General features: G+C 46.8%; 1 protein-coding gene across 1 annotated transcript in view; it reads right to left on the bottom strand.

Moving 5' to 3' along the window:
- Window positions 1-16,310, bottom strand: part of FAAP100 (FA core complex associated protein 100) — a 308,450-nt gene that overhangs the window by 240,219 nt on the left and 51,921 nt on the right. Inside the window, exon 3 of the mRNA XM_078654230.1 lies at window positions 11,024-11,142. Within this exon, the coding sequence (XP_078510356.1) occupies window positions 11,024-11,142 (119 nt within the window). The remainder of the gene's footprint in view (window positions 1-11,023; window positions 11,143-16,310) is intronic.

Raw genomic sequence — 16,310 nt, forward strand, 5'->3', positions numbered from 1 at the left:
TTCGGGCTGGACTGTTCCCATGAGGCATAGGGTCAGACTGACTTGCATATAGCCATGTCTGAACTGGGGTGGCAGAGTGGGCTAAAGAACGGTGATGAATTAAGCCCAGATCTTTTGACTGGGTGTGAGTGTTTGATTGGTTCAGATGCTCCGTCCATCACCACCCCCTTTTGTACCGCTTAGTATTTCATGAAGCATGTTTCTTCACTTTAAAATCCTCCCGTTTAATGACTGTGTTTTCCGTTATAAATATGACAATTTGTTTACAGGTCACTGGGTGCAAGATGCCTACTGTTTGTAGATGCCACACTTTGAAATGGGAGAAAATGTAAATTATGAGTTTTATGGAATCCATATAAACAAAGTTAACTCTTCAGTATAATTTTCTCCCATTTCAAAGTGTTGCATTTACACACCACAACAATCTTGCTTTGCTCCCAGTGGCAGGAGACAAGGTGCATTATAAATATAACTGAAAAATACAGCCATTTTTCTGCACTTTAAATTTCTCCCACAAAAAAGGGGTGTAAGTTTGAGTTATACAGGTAACAGTGCCACATATGGTGACATGTATGTCCTCTGCCACTAGTACATACTACATAAGCTCTCATTCACCCATACACATATATCCTATTCATACACACTCATGTTTATACATCCCAAAAGACCACATTCTCACTGTTATAATGCCCCTAGTCAAAGTATTTTATTCAAACCATAGTATCTGGCTCTATAGACATTAGGCTTAAAGTCAATGAAGCTGGGGCGTGGGGAAGTCTGGTTACACTGCACAAGTGGCTTGACCTTCCGCTTACAATGATTTTGAATGACCAGAATCTCACTAGAGAAGTTTGGAGACTCCAACCCTATGTCCTGAAGAACACACAGTGTTATATAGGCTGCTTGACTTTTAAAAGACTGGACAGTCTCTTGATTGCACTCATCTGGGCTGTAAAGAGTAGCAGAGTGGGCCACAGGGTACTCAAGCTGGACATGGAGGAGGGAGGGTTAGGCTTACCGGACATGAAATTGTACTATATACCGGCACAGCTATAGCACGCTACTCAGTGGTGTATGGATGGTCCCAATGGGGGAGAAGTGGTTATTGGCTGGCACAAGGGGTGCAGATCATTTTCCTAACTGTCTTATGGAGGGGGTTCATTTAGATAAGTGCTACCCATATGTAGTTCAGACAAGCAGCGCAGACATGAGAACAACCAATTAGGTCTGTACTGCACATGCCCCCATCAATACAAAAGTCCTGCTTAGGAGGTTGAAGCCCTTCTTGCATATCAAATGTGTTATGTCACTGTCAGCTTGGATAGATGGGGGATGCGTGACATTTGGGTATCTGTTCCCTGGGGATAGGTGCATTACGTTCACGGAAGCACAAGAGGCATTTGGGGTGGGCCTTGGTCAGTTTTTACAATTTGCTAAAATTACCCAGATGGCTATTGAAATTTGGACTGGCTTTCCGCATGCCCTCTATCGTCACACACACTAGTGGTGCTGCTGGACACGGTCCCACCCACCCGCCCGCGGATTGTCTCTTGCTTATATGGTGGCCAGACAGGGTTGGGACAGTGACCTCGGGGAACATTTGACGGATTGGGAATGGGCGAAGGCCTGCGCAATGTAATGCACGTTTTTAACTGCCACAATTCTATCTTCTACATCACGCCAACGTATCGCCTAAGAGATTAAACAGCATACACAGGACTAAGGTCAGCCACCTGCCCTAAGTGTGCAGTGCTGAAGGCGTACTTCCTGCAAATGGCTTAGGGGGCACGGATTTGGCGCCCTACTGGGGTAAGATCGCAAGCGACTCTGGCAGGTGACTGATCTACATATAGATAACATGGTCAGTTACCGTCTACTACACCTCATACCCTGCCCTAGTGGGAGAAATGTTCATTATAAATTCGCTCTGCTGGGTCTTGTATTGTTCACTAGAAGAATTGCAGTTAGATGGATGTTGCCCAGGGGGCCCATGTTCGACCAGTGGAGTAGGGATGTGGGGAAGTGGGCTCTGGATGAGGAACGTCGGATGCTGGAGGTCAGAAAGGATGAGCGAGATGGAGGACTATTTTGAGTAGGAGGGAATACTGTACAAACTGCTGGCTTCATCTCGGAGAGGAGCTCAGCTAAGGACTCAGATTCCTGTACTCCGGCATAGCGGGACTGCATTGATTCTTTCAATGAGTGGCTTCTGTTTGGGTCAGATAGTGTTGGAAAACCAAAGGAGGGAAGTTTGGGTAAGAGAGGCGATTGTGTATATATGGGAAATGGGTATTGTATATTGACATGCCCGAGGTTGTGTATTGCTGTTATGCATTGAAAATAAAGATTTTTTTTTAAAGAGAATTTGATAGCTATTTTTTTAACTCTTTATTTATAGCTTTTTCAGTCAAGAAAACATAGTTACATAATTATGCACCATGACTTGTAATGCCAGAATTACAATAGACAGTGAATTTTTATACAGATCTTCAGTACATTGACATTACGCACTTCGCATCATACCCAGAATACCTTGCAGAGCCTGGGGCAATTCCTGTTACATCTTGATAGCTAAAGTTACATTGAAATCACAAACACAATTAAAAAAACAAGCATTGGCATAGCCAATAGGTCTCGCCTTTGGGACCTTATATGTGTTTAGCCATGCAACACTTGATGCTGTTGCACCAAGGATATTGTGCTGGAAAACTAAACACTTATAAGGTCCCAAAGGCAAGACATATTGGCTATGCCAATGCTAGTTTTGTTTGCAGTGGAGTGATCCTATTTTTATAGTGCTATTGCCATTTGTATAGCTTTGCGGTGCTGAAGAACCAGAAAATGAGCAATAGATTACAAGGGAAAGGAGGTGGAAAAGAAAACAAGCACATGAAAAGAAGAAAAAGATGCGAGCACAGTGTGAGGGCTGAGTGCCACTCAAGCATTGTTACTTCGACTCCACAGCAATAAAACACAGCTTTGTTATTTCCGCGCTGTTTTACTCGCAAACTAGCAGCGGCGCGGCCCTTTCCGTGTCTCCTAGCGCTGTATGCACATCTAATGCATGCACAATTGTCCCGTCGATCTAAGTAGGAATTTACTTTCTACAAAGGTGTTCTATTAATGCACGGATGAAAATCAGTCCTGTATGATAGTTAGGCACCATGAGGAGACTGCAGACGCTGGGGCATTACACAGCATTTGGAGCGGGACGCAGAATATGACTTGTTTCACCGGTGATCTTTGGAAGTGCGTCGTGCACGTGCTTTGTGCACTTCCTTAGTTTAACGCGAGCAGACCAGGGTGAAACAAGTTAAAACATCACTGTGAACAGCGGAGATCAAGGCGGTATCAAAACACTGGCTGCATGGCATTGTGGTCCAGTGAGCAGATGCCGTTGTCACTTAGAAGCATGCTACATGTGTGTTTCTTGTGCAAACTCGTGCCCAGTGGCGGCGTCTGCCCGCTGTGCTTGAGGAGTGCTGCTCGGCTTGTGAGGCTGTGGGAGGGGGCCGCCAAAACTACAACAAGCACATGAAAAGAAGAAAAAGATACGAGCACAGTGTGAGGGCTGAGTACCACTCAAGCATTGTTACTTTGACTCCACAGCAATAAAACACAGCTTTGTTATTTACTTTCTACAAAGGTGTTCTATTAATGCACGGATGAAAATCAGTCCTGTATGATAGTTAGGCACCCGGAGGAGACTGCAGACGCTGGGGCATTACACAGCATTTGGCAGAAGAAAGAAGGACGTGCATGCAGAAGTGGAGGGGTGGACGAAGGAAGTTGGAAAGACGTGAGAAAGGAAAGAAGTGAAAAATTAGAGAAGTGCGCCAGGAACAAGGGAAAGAAAGGAGGAAGGAAATGGAAGATGTGTGGCGACTTCGGAAAAATGCGATGCCAGATAGGTAACGAGGTGAGAATATATGGAGACATGACGAGGAAATTAATGAAAGGCAATGGAGAAAGTGGAAGATGAATGATGAGGAAAACAATGATGCACAAGTACAGAACGAAGGCAGGATGGGGGAAAAGGAGGGACAAAGTGGGAGCCGTGGAATGAAGAAGGGAAAACGTGGAATGCCAAGAGGATGAAGACACATATGTTTCCAATTAGACTGAAGTCGATGAAGGGGGAGACATTAGGAACAAGAGCGGCCGGGAAACTGAAAGTACGGCCGGCCACCGGCCAGCCATGAATAATTAGGGGAGGAGAAGCCGCACAGCACACGCTGGGAGAAGCCCTTTGATGTGCTGTGCGGCCGTGAAAAAATGCAATTAGGAGGGAGGGAGGGAGGCTGATGCGCGTGCTTGTTTGGTCACGTGATTCACGTGAACTCAAAGAAAACCGCACAATGAAACCCTTGGTTTCACGAGCATTTTGAGCACTTGAATTCTCGCTCCGCTCAATGCGCATGCGCATTGATAGGTCGCGAGACCTAAAAAAAGATCAACATTACCGGAAAAAACAAGGAGAGACATTCCAAGCAGATGAGATTAATTGCCCTTTACTCTGAGGAACATAATTATATATAAAAAGTAATTTGTAAACATTGGCACCACATACCTAATAGACCAATATTATCAGATGCTTTTTCAAAAACACCACAATTGAATTCAAAAGGATGTAAAACCCAAAGGACATACTTTGTTCTTTGGAATGTATAGATTTAAGAAAAACAACCAAGTGAATTAAAAAAGGATGACATACGTTTAAACTGCAATAGCCAGTACATCAATTATTTCATGATATGTCTGTGCAAAGGATCTTATATTTGTAAAAAGATACAACTACTAAAAATACCCATAGAAGAACACTTCCGTACTATCAATAAGTTGGACCTTTCAAAACCCTTCTCTGAGTACTTCAAGCAATAATATGAATATAAAAGTCCTTCTCTTTTAATGGCATTGACCCCATACAGAAAAAAATACATGTAGTAGTGACCATCAATTGATCTTGCAGGGAAAAGAAAGTGAATGGATCCTATACTTCAGAAGAGTCTAACATGACGTTAAAAGAGAGGCTGTACTGACACTACGTAAAAAGATATATTACTATCACCTACAGGTCAAAATGTAACACATTATGCGACAAACACTGGAAAAGCCCGGCAGTCTGGCACAGGCTGCCAGCCTTTTGACTTTGTCAGTGCTTGTTTTATTTTGCCACTGTTTTATATGAAACATTGTTGTAGGACCTGCCGGGCCCTTATTTAAAAACAAGCATTTGCAATGCAATAGGTCTCGCATTAGGAAAGTTTGAGCTATTGGTATTGTAAATGACAATTTTTTTATTTATGTGTTGGTTTTGAAAATAGCGAAATTAATAGCTTTGTCATTTACAATGCCAATAGTTTTAATTTTCGCAAATGTGACACCTATAGCATTTGTAATGCAATATGAGTTGTATTTATATGACTTAGATGTATTAATATTACAAATAACAATGGCTTTTATTTTTTTAATAACTAATACTTAAATAAAAGTTATTGTAATTTATAATGGCAATAGATTAAACTTTTGTAAATAACTTTTGGGAAGATTATGTTCAGTGTATTTTATTGTGATGAAAATCCATGAACAGAGGTGAAATATTAACATATTTTTGTGACATTTGTAATAAAGCTTGAAACATTGGGAGAACATATTAGAAACAGTTGTTGTTGAATGGTTGCACAGAGTGATGCTGTGGCGTTCAGTGGGGCTGAGTGATGCTGTGGCCTTCAGTGGTGCTGAGTGATGCTGTGGCATTCAGTGGTGCTGAGTGATGCTGTGGTATTCAGTGGTGCTGAGTGATACTGTGGCGTTGAGTGGTGCTGTGGCGTTGAGTGGTGCTGTGGCGTTGAGTGGTGCTGTGGCGTTGAGTGGTGCTGTGGTGTTGAGTGGTGCTGTGGCGTTGAGTGGTGCTGTGGCGTTGAGTGGTGCTGTGGCGTTGAGTGGTGCTGTGGCGTTGAGAGGTGCTGTGGCGTTGAGTGGTGCTGAGTGATGCTGTGGCGTTGTGTGATGCTGTGGCGTTGAATGATGCTGTGGCATTGAGTGATGCTGTGGCGTTGAGTGATGCTGTGGCGTTGAGTGGTGCTTAGTGATGCTGTGGCGTTGAATGATGCTGTGGCATTGAGTGATGCTGTGGCGTTGAGTGGTGCTGTGGCGTTGAGTGGTGCTTAGTGATGCTGTGGCGTTGAGTGATGCTGTGGCGTTGAGTGATGCTGTGGCGTTGAGTGATGCTGTGGTGTTGATCGATGCTGTGGCGTTGAGTGATGTTGTGACGTTGAGGGATGCTGTGCGCTGAGTGGTGCTGTGTCGTTGAGTGGTGTTGTGGCATTGAGTGGTGCTGTGGCGTTGAGGGGTACTGTGGCATTCAGTGGCATTGAGTGATGCTGTGGCGTTGAGTGGTGCTGTGGTGTTGAGTGGTGCTGTGGTGTTGAATGGTGCTGTGGCGTTGAGTGGTGCTGTGGCGTTGAGTGGTGCTGTGGCGTTGAGTGGTGCTGTGGCGTTGAGTGGTGTTGTGGGGTGCTGTGGCATTCAGTGGTGCTGAGTGATGCTGTGGCGTTGAGTGATGCTGTGGCGTTGAGTGATGCTGTGGCGTTGAGTGATGCTGTGGCGTTGATCGATGCTGTGGCGTTGATCGATGCTGTGGCGTTGAGTGACGCTGTGACGTTGAGGGATGCTGTGCGCTGAGTGGTGGTGTGGCATTGAGTGATGCTGTGGCGTTGAGTGATGCTGTGCGCTGAGTGGTGCTGTGCGCTGAGTGGTGCTGTGCGCTGAGTGGTGCTGTGGCGTTCTCGGGTGCTGTGGTGTTGAGTGGTGCTGTCGTGTTGAGTGGTGCTGTGGCATTGAGTGGTGCTGTGGCATTGAGTGGTGCTGTGGCATTGAGTGGTGCTGTGGCATTGAGTGGTGCTGTGGCGTTGAGGGGTGCTGTGGCATTCAGAGTGTTGAGTGATGCTGTGGTATTGAGTGGTGCTGTGGCATTGAGTGGTGCTGTGGCATTGAGTGGTGCTGTGGCATTGAGTGGTGCTGTGGCATTGAGTGGTGCTGTGGCATTGAGGGGTGCTGTGGCATTGAGGGGTGCTGTGGCGTTGAGTGGTGCTGTGGCATTGCGTGGTGCTGTGGCATTGCGTGGTGCTGTGGCATTGAGGGGTGCTGTGGCATTGAGGGGTGCTGTGGCATTGAGGGGTGCTGTGGCGTTGAGTGGTGCTGTGGCGTTGAGTGGTGCTGTGGCGTTGAGTGGTGCTGTGGCGTTGAATGGTGATGTGGCATTGAGAGGTGCTGTGGCGTTGAGTGGTGCTGAGTGATGCTGTGGCGTTGTGTGATGCTGTGGCGTTGAGTGATGCTGTGGCGTTGAGTGATGCTGTGACGTTGAGGGATGCTGTGACGTTGAGGGGAGCCGTGTCGTAGAGTGGTGTTGTGGCATTGAGAGGTGCTGTGGCATTGAGGGGTGCTGTGGCATTCAGTGGTGCTGAGTGATTCTGTGGCACTGAGTGATTGTGGCGTTGAGTGATGCTGTGGCGTTGATCGATGCTGTGGCGTTGATCAATGCTGTGGCGTTGAGTGATGCTGTGACGTTGAGGGATGCTGTGCGCTAAGTGGTGCTGTGTCGTTGAGTGGTGTGGCATTGAGTGGTGCTGTGGCGTTGAGGGGTACTGTGGCATTCAGTGGCATTGAGTGATGCTGTGGCGTTGAGTGGTGCTGTGGTGTTGAGTGGTGCTGGGGTGTTGAATGGTGCTGTGGTGTTGAGTGGTGCTGTGACGTTGAGTGGTGCTGTGACGTTGAGTGGTGCTGTGGCATTCAGTGGTGCTGAGTGATGCTGTGGCGTTGAGTGATGCTGTGGCGTTGAGTGATGCTGTGGCGTTGATCGATGCTGTGGCGTTGAGTGACGCTGTGACTTGAGGGATGCTGTGCGCTGAGTGGTGCTGTGTCGTTGAGTGGTGTGGCATTGAGTGGTGCTGTGGCGTTGAGGGGTACTGTGGCATTCAGTGGCATTGAGTGATGCTGTGGCGTTGAGTGATGCTGTGGCGTTGAGTGATGCTGTGGCGTTGAGGGATGCGGGATGCTGTGCGCTGAGTGGTGCTGTGTCGTTGAGTGGTATGGCATTGAGTGGTGGTATGGCATTGAGTGGTGCTGTGGCGTTGAGGGGTGCTGCGGCATTCAGTGGTGCTGAGTGATTCTGTGGCACTGAGTGATTTTGGCGTTGAGTGATGCTGTGGTGTTGAGTGATGCTGTGGTGAGTGGTGCTGTGGTGTTGAGTGGTTCTGTGTCGTTGAGTGATGCTGTGATTGCTGGGAGCCCCAGGGGCTCGCAAGTATTTACAACCCTGTCTAATGTGAAGGTGGAATCTCCCCCATTTAGGGGCCATCCTGTTTTCTCAGTCAGCCATGCGTTCTCGAATGTGCAACGCCGGCCCAGACTGTTTTTGAGAGACCTTCTCAATTGCTTCGGCTTTAGCCAGTTAAATTGCTCTTTTATTTCGCGGCCCGAAAGTGAAAGCACAGCATGAGGGCACATATTTTGATGCGAGGTGGTCTACTAAAAATAAAAATTAAATCAAAAGGAAAGACAGCCATTAGCTGCACTGTGCCTGGAAACCCATTTCGACATAGGCTCCCCTCAAGCGTTGGAAGTCTGGCAGTATGGCAGCTGCGAGTGGTGTGCACGCACGCACGCGATGTAAGGAAAACAAGCCCTCACCCCAATGAAAAAAAACAAGAGCTGCTGCTGGCTCTACTACGAAGGAAGCTAGATTACCGCTGCTAAAGACATGCTGGCAGAGGAAAAGCCTGACAAAGGAGAGAGAAGGCTGCTGGAGGTGCGGGAAAAAAAAAGCGCTCGCAAGGAAGAAGGGGCTGTTCTGCTGGAGACGGCTGTAGAGTAGACGGAGGGAGAAGGCTGCTGGAGGTGTGAAAAAAAAAAAACACTTGCGAGGAAGGAGGGGCTGTTCTGCTGGAGACGGCTGTAGAGTAGACGGAGGGAGAAGGCTGCTGGAGGTGCCGTGAGTATGGGTGCCTGAAGGGGAAAGAGAACACGAAAAACAAGTCGGATGGGGGTGGGGGCAGGGGAGAAGGGGAGTGAGCGAGTGGGAGGGGAGTGCTGGTGAAGCGTCGTGCTTCAAGAGCCTGGTTGGGGGGGCGGGGGAGCCTGCGGGTGGGAGGGAGGAAAGGAGCATATGGGGATGGGGTGTGAGTGAGGGGGAGCAGAAGCCTTTGATGGTGGTGTGCAAGGCCAAGCGCGCGCTGGAGAAGCGTCACGCTTCAAGAGTTAACATGCATTGTGAGAAATCCGCTTGGAATCTGCTTGGTCAGAGAGTTTGTTTCAACTACATTACTCTCGTCTATTTATCCCTGCGGGATAGAATAGTAGAGACCTAAAAAAATGAAAATGGAGAAAGAACCTAAATATTTTTTGGTCTCAAAAAGTGCACATTCTATAGTAGTCCATTGCAATGAAAGGAATAACTTTTGGGTGCTGATGTATTCCTTGAGAAAGAGAAGAATGTTTTCACTCCCAGCCAAAGGCTGAAGTGGGCTGACCGTTTGCCCCATGCTGCATGCTTAGTGGCCAGAAGAAAATGTGAGTGGCACAACAGGCTACTAGATTAAACGGGCTAGCTGAAAAGCCCCATGTAAGTAAGGGTGTCATATTGACACTTTTACTAAAATCAAAAGGTCTTGACTAATGCCAGACCTAGAAAGAAGATTATGTATAACAGTTTACAATTAATGAAACATGACATAGACTAAATATAAAATCCGACATCACCTTAAAAGGGATTCGATTAGAACCACTGTATGTGACCGTAGAACACATTGCTTTTTGACTATAACAGTCGACTTCCCCCAACATTGTCTGCTATAAATAAACCAGAGGTTCATTGTAAATGAAAGCAAACAATGCATTAGTTCACCCAATTTGGCCACTAATGGAAGGACAACACAGGGCCTGTAGCATACCGCACAACATAATCAAACCACAAAGTGACACTGCATGCACAGACCGAGACTATACTACCTCTTCGCTGTACGTATTACAATTCTGATGTTACAATACTGGAAATTAGTCTCAAAATATTATGTTGGCCTCAACTTGATTGTTTCAAAAATGTACTTTTGAATCCATCCACACACCTCTGTGTTCAGAATGAAGTGCAGGAGGGATGGGGGTTATAGACAAAGCAGATGGCTTGACGGCTCCAGGATCTATGCGCTCAAACATATAGAAGGGGCATTATTTGTTACCTCCATGGAATATATTATCTTTGATTAATGCCCTTACCATATACAAAATTGTGGATCACTCCTCTTACCAAGCTATGTTCAATTTTTCAATACATGTATACATACAAAATCTGTGTCCTTAAGGCGATGTCGCTCACATTTTACAAGAAAGGCAACATTCCAGAGATGAATCTCTGGAACTGTACCAGCTTTCCCCTCAAACAAGGGCAAGGGTGAGCAGACTTCTGTATGATATGGATAGATCTTTAAGTAGTCGACATGTGGACCTGTGGTCCACTATCTCATCTTAAATTGTTGAAGGAAGTTAGTGTCGACATGCTTTCGGCTCCAGTCTGTAGGCTATAAGTTTGCCTACTTGGGTATTCGCATAACATTCACCTTGAGGTCTTTAAGGACACATAGATTTTCCCATCATGTTTTCTAGAGACTGGCTGCCCTAAATATACTGAAAATATTGAATTGATTTTCATTACAGTGGAAAGTTGCGCTCCTGTCTCGAGGTGAAATTAACTAATGATACTTATTATTGCAATAAACATTTTCATAGCATGAAATACAAACGGCACTGTCAGTATGCCTACACTAAACGTAGTTACTATCACTGCTTGTTTTTTTTTATTAGTTAAGAAGGATAAAATATAGGGATGTTTGTGCCAATATTCATATATTTGACCTAAAAGTTACATAAGGATCACATTGGTGGGTGCCTAGCCCATGGAGCTATTTTATGTGACATAAATTCTCACAGTTGTTGTTTAAACCCCTTGTATCCCAGTCCTATTTCTCACCTTTCTCGTAACTCCGTGGATACAAAGTAGATTCCTTTTCCAGCACACAAAACATATAGGAGTCCTTGCTGCGAAACCAGCTCTATGTTCCAAATCTTACCAGGAAATTGATAGATAGCCTAGTAAGGAAAATAATCATGGTTATTCACCAGAGGTGAAAATCTGGCATCCCAGCTTATGAATGTTAGAGTGGAGTAGTTAGTTAAGTCTACCTACATAGCTTTGCGAACAATGTGACTATTAGTTTCACTTTAAAACTATGCACAGTCATCCAAAGTTATTCAAACAAAATATGTATACTTCATCTGAACATATATTGTGAAACAAATAGACATATAATGTGTTCTTCAAGACAGAAATAGAAATTCAATACGACAAAAGCTTATGTAAACTTATTTGAACATGCATTGTTACAATGACATGCTTTAAAGTTCCTTAACACTCTATGCCCCCTACCTCAGTTTATGGCATTTGAGTTACTTACCTCTTTCCACAAATGCTAACCAGGCCGAATTTGCATCAATTTTTCGTCACCTGTTGTGGATTGTAACTTACTGTAGAGCAACTGGGCAAAACAAGCATTTGCAATGCAATAGGTCTCGCATTAAGGAAGTGTGAGCTATTGGTATTGTAAATGACAATTTTTTTTAATATGCGTTGGCTTTGAAAATATATAAGTTAATAGCATTGTTATTCACAAAGCCAATAGCTTACACTTTCCTAATGCGAGTCCTATTGGCTATGGCAATGCTTGTTGGTAGCAAGCACAGACAGTGCTGTTATGGTGCTGAGTGATGATGTGGTTGGGCTGAGTGATGTGGTGGTGTATTTGATTGATGTGGTGGTGTATTAGAGTGATGTGGTGGTGTCCCAGAGTGATGTGGTGGTGTCCCAGAGTGATGTGGTGGTGTCCCAGAGTGATGTGGTGGTGTCCCAGAGTGATGTGGTGGTGTCCCAGAGTGATGTGGTGGTGTCCCTGAGTGATGTGGTGGTGTCCCTGAGTGATGTGGTGGTGTCCCTGAGTGATGTGGTGGTGCCCCTGAGTGATGTGGTGGTGCGCCTGAGAGATGTGGTGGTGCCCCTCAGTGATGTGGTGGTGCCCCTGAGTGATGTGGTGGTGTCCCTGAGTGATGTGGTAGTGCCCCTGAGTGGTGCCCCTGAGTGATGTGGTGGTGTCCCTGAGTGATGTGATGGTGCCCCTGAGTGGTGCCCCGGAGTGATGTGGTGGTGCCCCTGAGTGATGTGGTGGTGCCCCTGAGTGATGTGGTGGTGTCCCCGAGTGATGTGGTGGTGTCCCCGAGTGATGTTGTGGTGTCCCCGAGTGATGTGGTGGTGTCCCCGAGTGATGTGGTGGTGTCCCCGAGTGATGTGGTGGTGTCCCCGAGTGATGTGGTGGTGTCCCCGAGTGATGTGGTGGTGTCCCCGAGGTATGTGATGGTGTTACGGAGGTATGTGATGGTGTTCCCCCCGAGTGATGTGATGGTGCCCCCGAGTGATGTGATGGTGCCCCCGAGTGATGTGATGGTGCCCCCGAGTGATGTGGTGGTGTCCCCGAGTGATGTGGTGGTGTCCCCGAGTGATGTGGTGGTGTCCCCGAGTGATGTGGTGGTGTCCCCGAGTGATGTGGTGGTGTCCCCGAGTGATGTGGCTGTGTCCCTGAGTGTTGTGGTGGTGTCCCTGAGTGATGTGGTGGTGTCCCTGAGTGATGTGGTGGTGTCCCTGAGTGATGTGGTGGTGTCCCTGAGTATTTATTTATTTATTTAAGTTTTGTATAGCGCTAGCTGGACCCAAAGGTATCAGAGCGCTTCACATCGAATACAAATAAGCATCAACAAGACAGGTAGGTCGAAGTGGGGTAGGGAGAACATGAGGAAGTAAAAGTCAATACAATATCAGCATGAGGGCACAACATGGAGGAGATCAAGGGAGAGTCATCTGGTTCTCTCTAGGACCATAGAGATAGTTAACTATCAAAGTCAGACGAGGTATTCTCGTTACGATCCAGCCCGCTCAAGAAAGAGGGCTTTGAGTAGTATCTTGAATTTCGGGAAGGAGGCGGTCATCCTGATGTGGGGGGGTGGGGTGGAGTTACATATATTTGGAGCATTACCCGCAAAGGACCCATTAGATGTTTTACGTTTCTGTGATTTCAGAGGAATGAGTAGTAGCGTGTTGGAGCTTCTGAGGTTCCTAGACTGACCGGCTCTATTGAGTTTATTGGCCAGATATTCCGGTTTTCCTGTATGCAGGGCTTTGTGTGTGAGGCAAGCTGTGAGGAAGTTGCCTCGTAGGTTAATAGGAAGCCATTTCAGATCCTTGAGAGCTGGGGTGATGTGCACATATTGTGATGTGGTGTTGCCCCTGAGTGATGTGGTGGTGTCCCAGAGTGATGTGGTGGTGTCCCCGAGTGATGTGGTGGTGTCCCAGAGTGATGTGGTGGTGTCCCCGAGTGATGTGGTGGTGTTCCTGAGTGATGTGGTGGTGTCCCTGAGTTATGTGGTGGTGCCCCTGAGTGATGTGGTGGTGTCCCTGAGTGATGTGGTGGTGTTCCTGAGTGATGTGGTTTGTGGGGGTGAGGGTGAGTGAGGGTGAGAGGGTTGTGAGGGTGAGGGGTGTGAGGGTGTGTGAGGGTGGGTGTGAGGGTGAATGACGGTGTGTGAGGGGGTTTGAGGGTGAGGGGGTGTGAGGGAGGGTGAGGGTGACGGGGGTGAAGGTGATGGGGTGAGGGTGGGTGAGGGTGTGTGAGGGGGTGTGAGGGTGAGGGTCCGAAGTAAATGGTGGCAGGGCAGAGATCATAAGACAGAGAGAAGAGACTGCGTGGTGACTGCGTTGGTCGGTTTCAGAATACGGAGGGGCAGAGTCAGCACAGTCTGCGAGGGATCAACGTGTCTAGAGGCAAAGCATAGCGGATGTAGCATTGCAGCTAGCAACTCGAGTGTTTTCAAGCTGAGTGTCCCTAGAGAGATGGCAACACAGCAACAGCATTTGAGGAGCAAGGCTACTGTAAACAAGCACGGTAGGCTTTCACTCTCGTCCAGAAACAAGCTCTCGGCATTGCTGTGGCGGGGGATGGGGGGAGAGCGGCAGCCTTTGAAGTCTGATGCCGAGGCACAGACAAATGGCGGTGCGCGATGTGAACGCGGGGGGCAGGGGAGCGGCAGCCTTTGAAGTCTGATGCCGAGACACAGACAAATGGTGGTGTGTTATGTGGCTGTGCACGCGCATAGTTCACATGAACTGTATGCAATCCGCAGCCGTTTTGTTAGACTTTTCTTTTCCGCTTACTATAATCTCGCCGGAGCAATGCGCAAGCGCATTGGCTCAGGCGAGACCTAAAAAGCTATGGCATAGATATGTTTTTTAGCTGGAAACAAGGGCTGTGCAAGAACGCATTTTTTTTGTTATTTGATATCAACATAAAGTTTGCCATGCATAAATCACACAGTTTACATCTTTCTGAAATGTTTGTTGGAGAAACAAATTACTTTTTCATATTATGTTACAATTTTCTCATTAATTTAGCTGCATATACATGCTTCCAATTTGTGGGGAAATTAGGCTAGACATTTGTAAAAAAGATAAAATTGTGAATTCAGCAAGGGGACATTGTGTAGATTGGTCAAGATTTTCCCCAAGGGACATGGGCAAGCCTATATAGCGAATTAGACACACTCAAACAGACCTCTTGTGCCAGTGATGAAATTTGCCAATATCTTGAGGCGAATGGCATGAGATCAGGTACCGACTGTTCATCAGGGTGCAGTGGAATTGGTGTTTCTGGCTCCGGCGATAGAGTAAAGGGCTACAGGGTTTGAGTTTGGACCTTTGCAACCCCACACAGCGTGGATGGACGTCAGAATGTGTGTACCACTGAAGGTATGAAAAGGTGTGGGTCTCGCACTGAGTGTTTGCCACAAGGGTGACTGGCATAACCAGCAGACAACTGAGGCGGTGCTAGAGTGGGAGGACTCAAGTGGACAGTCCCTCGATTCTCAAGTGGGAGGTGGCTGAGGAAAGATGCAAGGGCCCACGCTACAAGAGGTGGTACAGAGATAAGACCCTGCTCTACTGGACAGAACCAAGGGGGCTATGCCCGGTTCATTGCCATGTATATTTAAGTAGACATAAGGAAGCAGCTGTGAGCTGCGGGACAGGCTGCATAACAGGTGATTTGTCCTTGATATAATAAGTAGCAATAAGATTTCAGCAAAACAAGAAAGTGGTCCCATGGATGTTGAATAAGCAGAGAAAAGTGAGAAAATGTGTCCGTCTCCGAGGGACATAATGACTCTTCGAAGGAGTCTTTCCCACCACCCGACCCACATATTACCCATTTGATGATGGCATGGCAGGGGGCTGCCCGGGATTAGTGCTATGAGTGCACTGGGGGAGAGGTGTGGAGATTAGGCCCATAAGTTATTGAACTGTGTCAGATGGGAGGTGACATAAGTGGTGGGATGTTGGCCTGATAAAGTATGGCTGACGCATAATAATTGAGGGGCCGACCAACCTGCTTCCCAGTGGTGTCAGAATCGATTTGCACAGGCCATTGATTGGCAATACGACTTGAATAGAAATGGGCAGAACAAATGACTGGGTGACGTGGAGGAGCAAAGTCGTCAGGGGCTGCCGACACACAGTCAGACAATGGTGAGAACATTGGTACCACCATGGACCCAGCCAGAGTATACAAGTTGATGCAATATTGGAGGCAATAGCGGTATCCTGTGAAGACCTGGAAAGCATGATTGATACACTAGCAACAGATTTCTGCCTCCTGAGGGCAGACAAATGAAAGCTGTCTGAGAAGGGAACAGAGGTAGGGTCAGTACTGCCAAGTACTCACCCAGCAGTGCAACAGATGCAAGAAAAATATAACTGAATTGTAGACCAGAATGAGGACACTGGAAAACAGCACAGAGGACTCCGAAGACCAATCCCGGAGGAACAATGTCAGAATTGTGGGAATACTTGAAAATGTAGAAGGCCTCCTTATGTAGCTGTTTTTGGACGACTGGCTCCTGCGAGTGGTGACCCCTAAGGCCTTCCAAAGTTCTGTTCATCTTAAAGTACTGGCAACTAACTCCCCAACCCCTCCACACCTCCAAAAGAACTAGAGTACCTCTACACCTTATAGTTGCATGTCGACTGAACTACAGGAACAACATCCTCCAATTAGAAAGACATAATGACCCATCTGTAGTGGAAGACAGCAGGGTGACTCCATTTGCTGATTATAAATTGGTTTTACAACAACAGTGAGTTGCATTTTCAGCAGTCAAATGAA

Source organism: Lissotriton helveticus, chromosome 7, assembly GCF_964261635.1.
Source record: "Lissotriton helveticus chromosome 7, aLisHel1.1, whole genome shotgun sequence".
Classification (NCBI taxonomy): domain Eukaryota; kingdom Metazoa; phylum Chordata; class Amphibia; order Caudata; family Salamandridae; genus Lissotriton; species Lissotriton helveticus.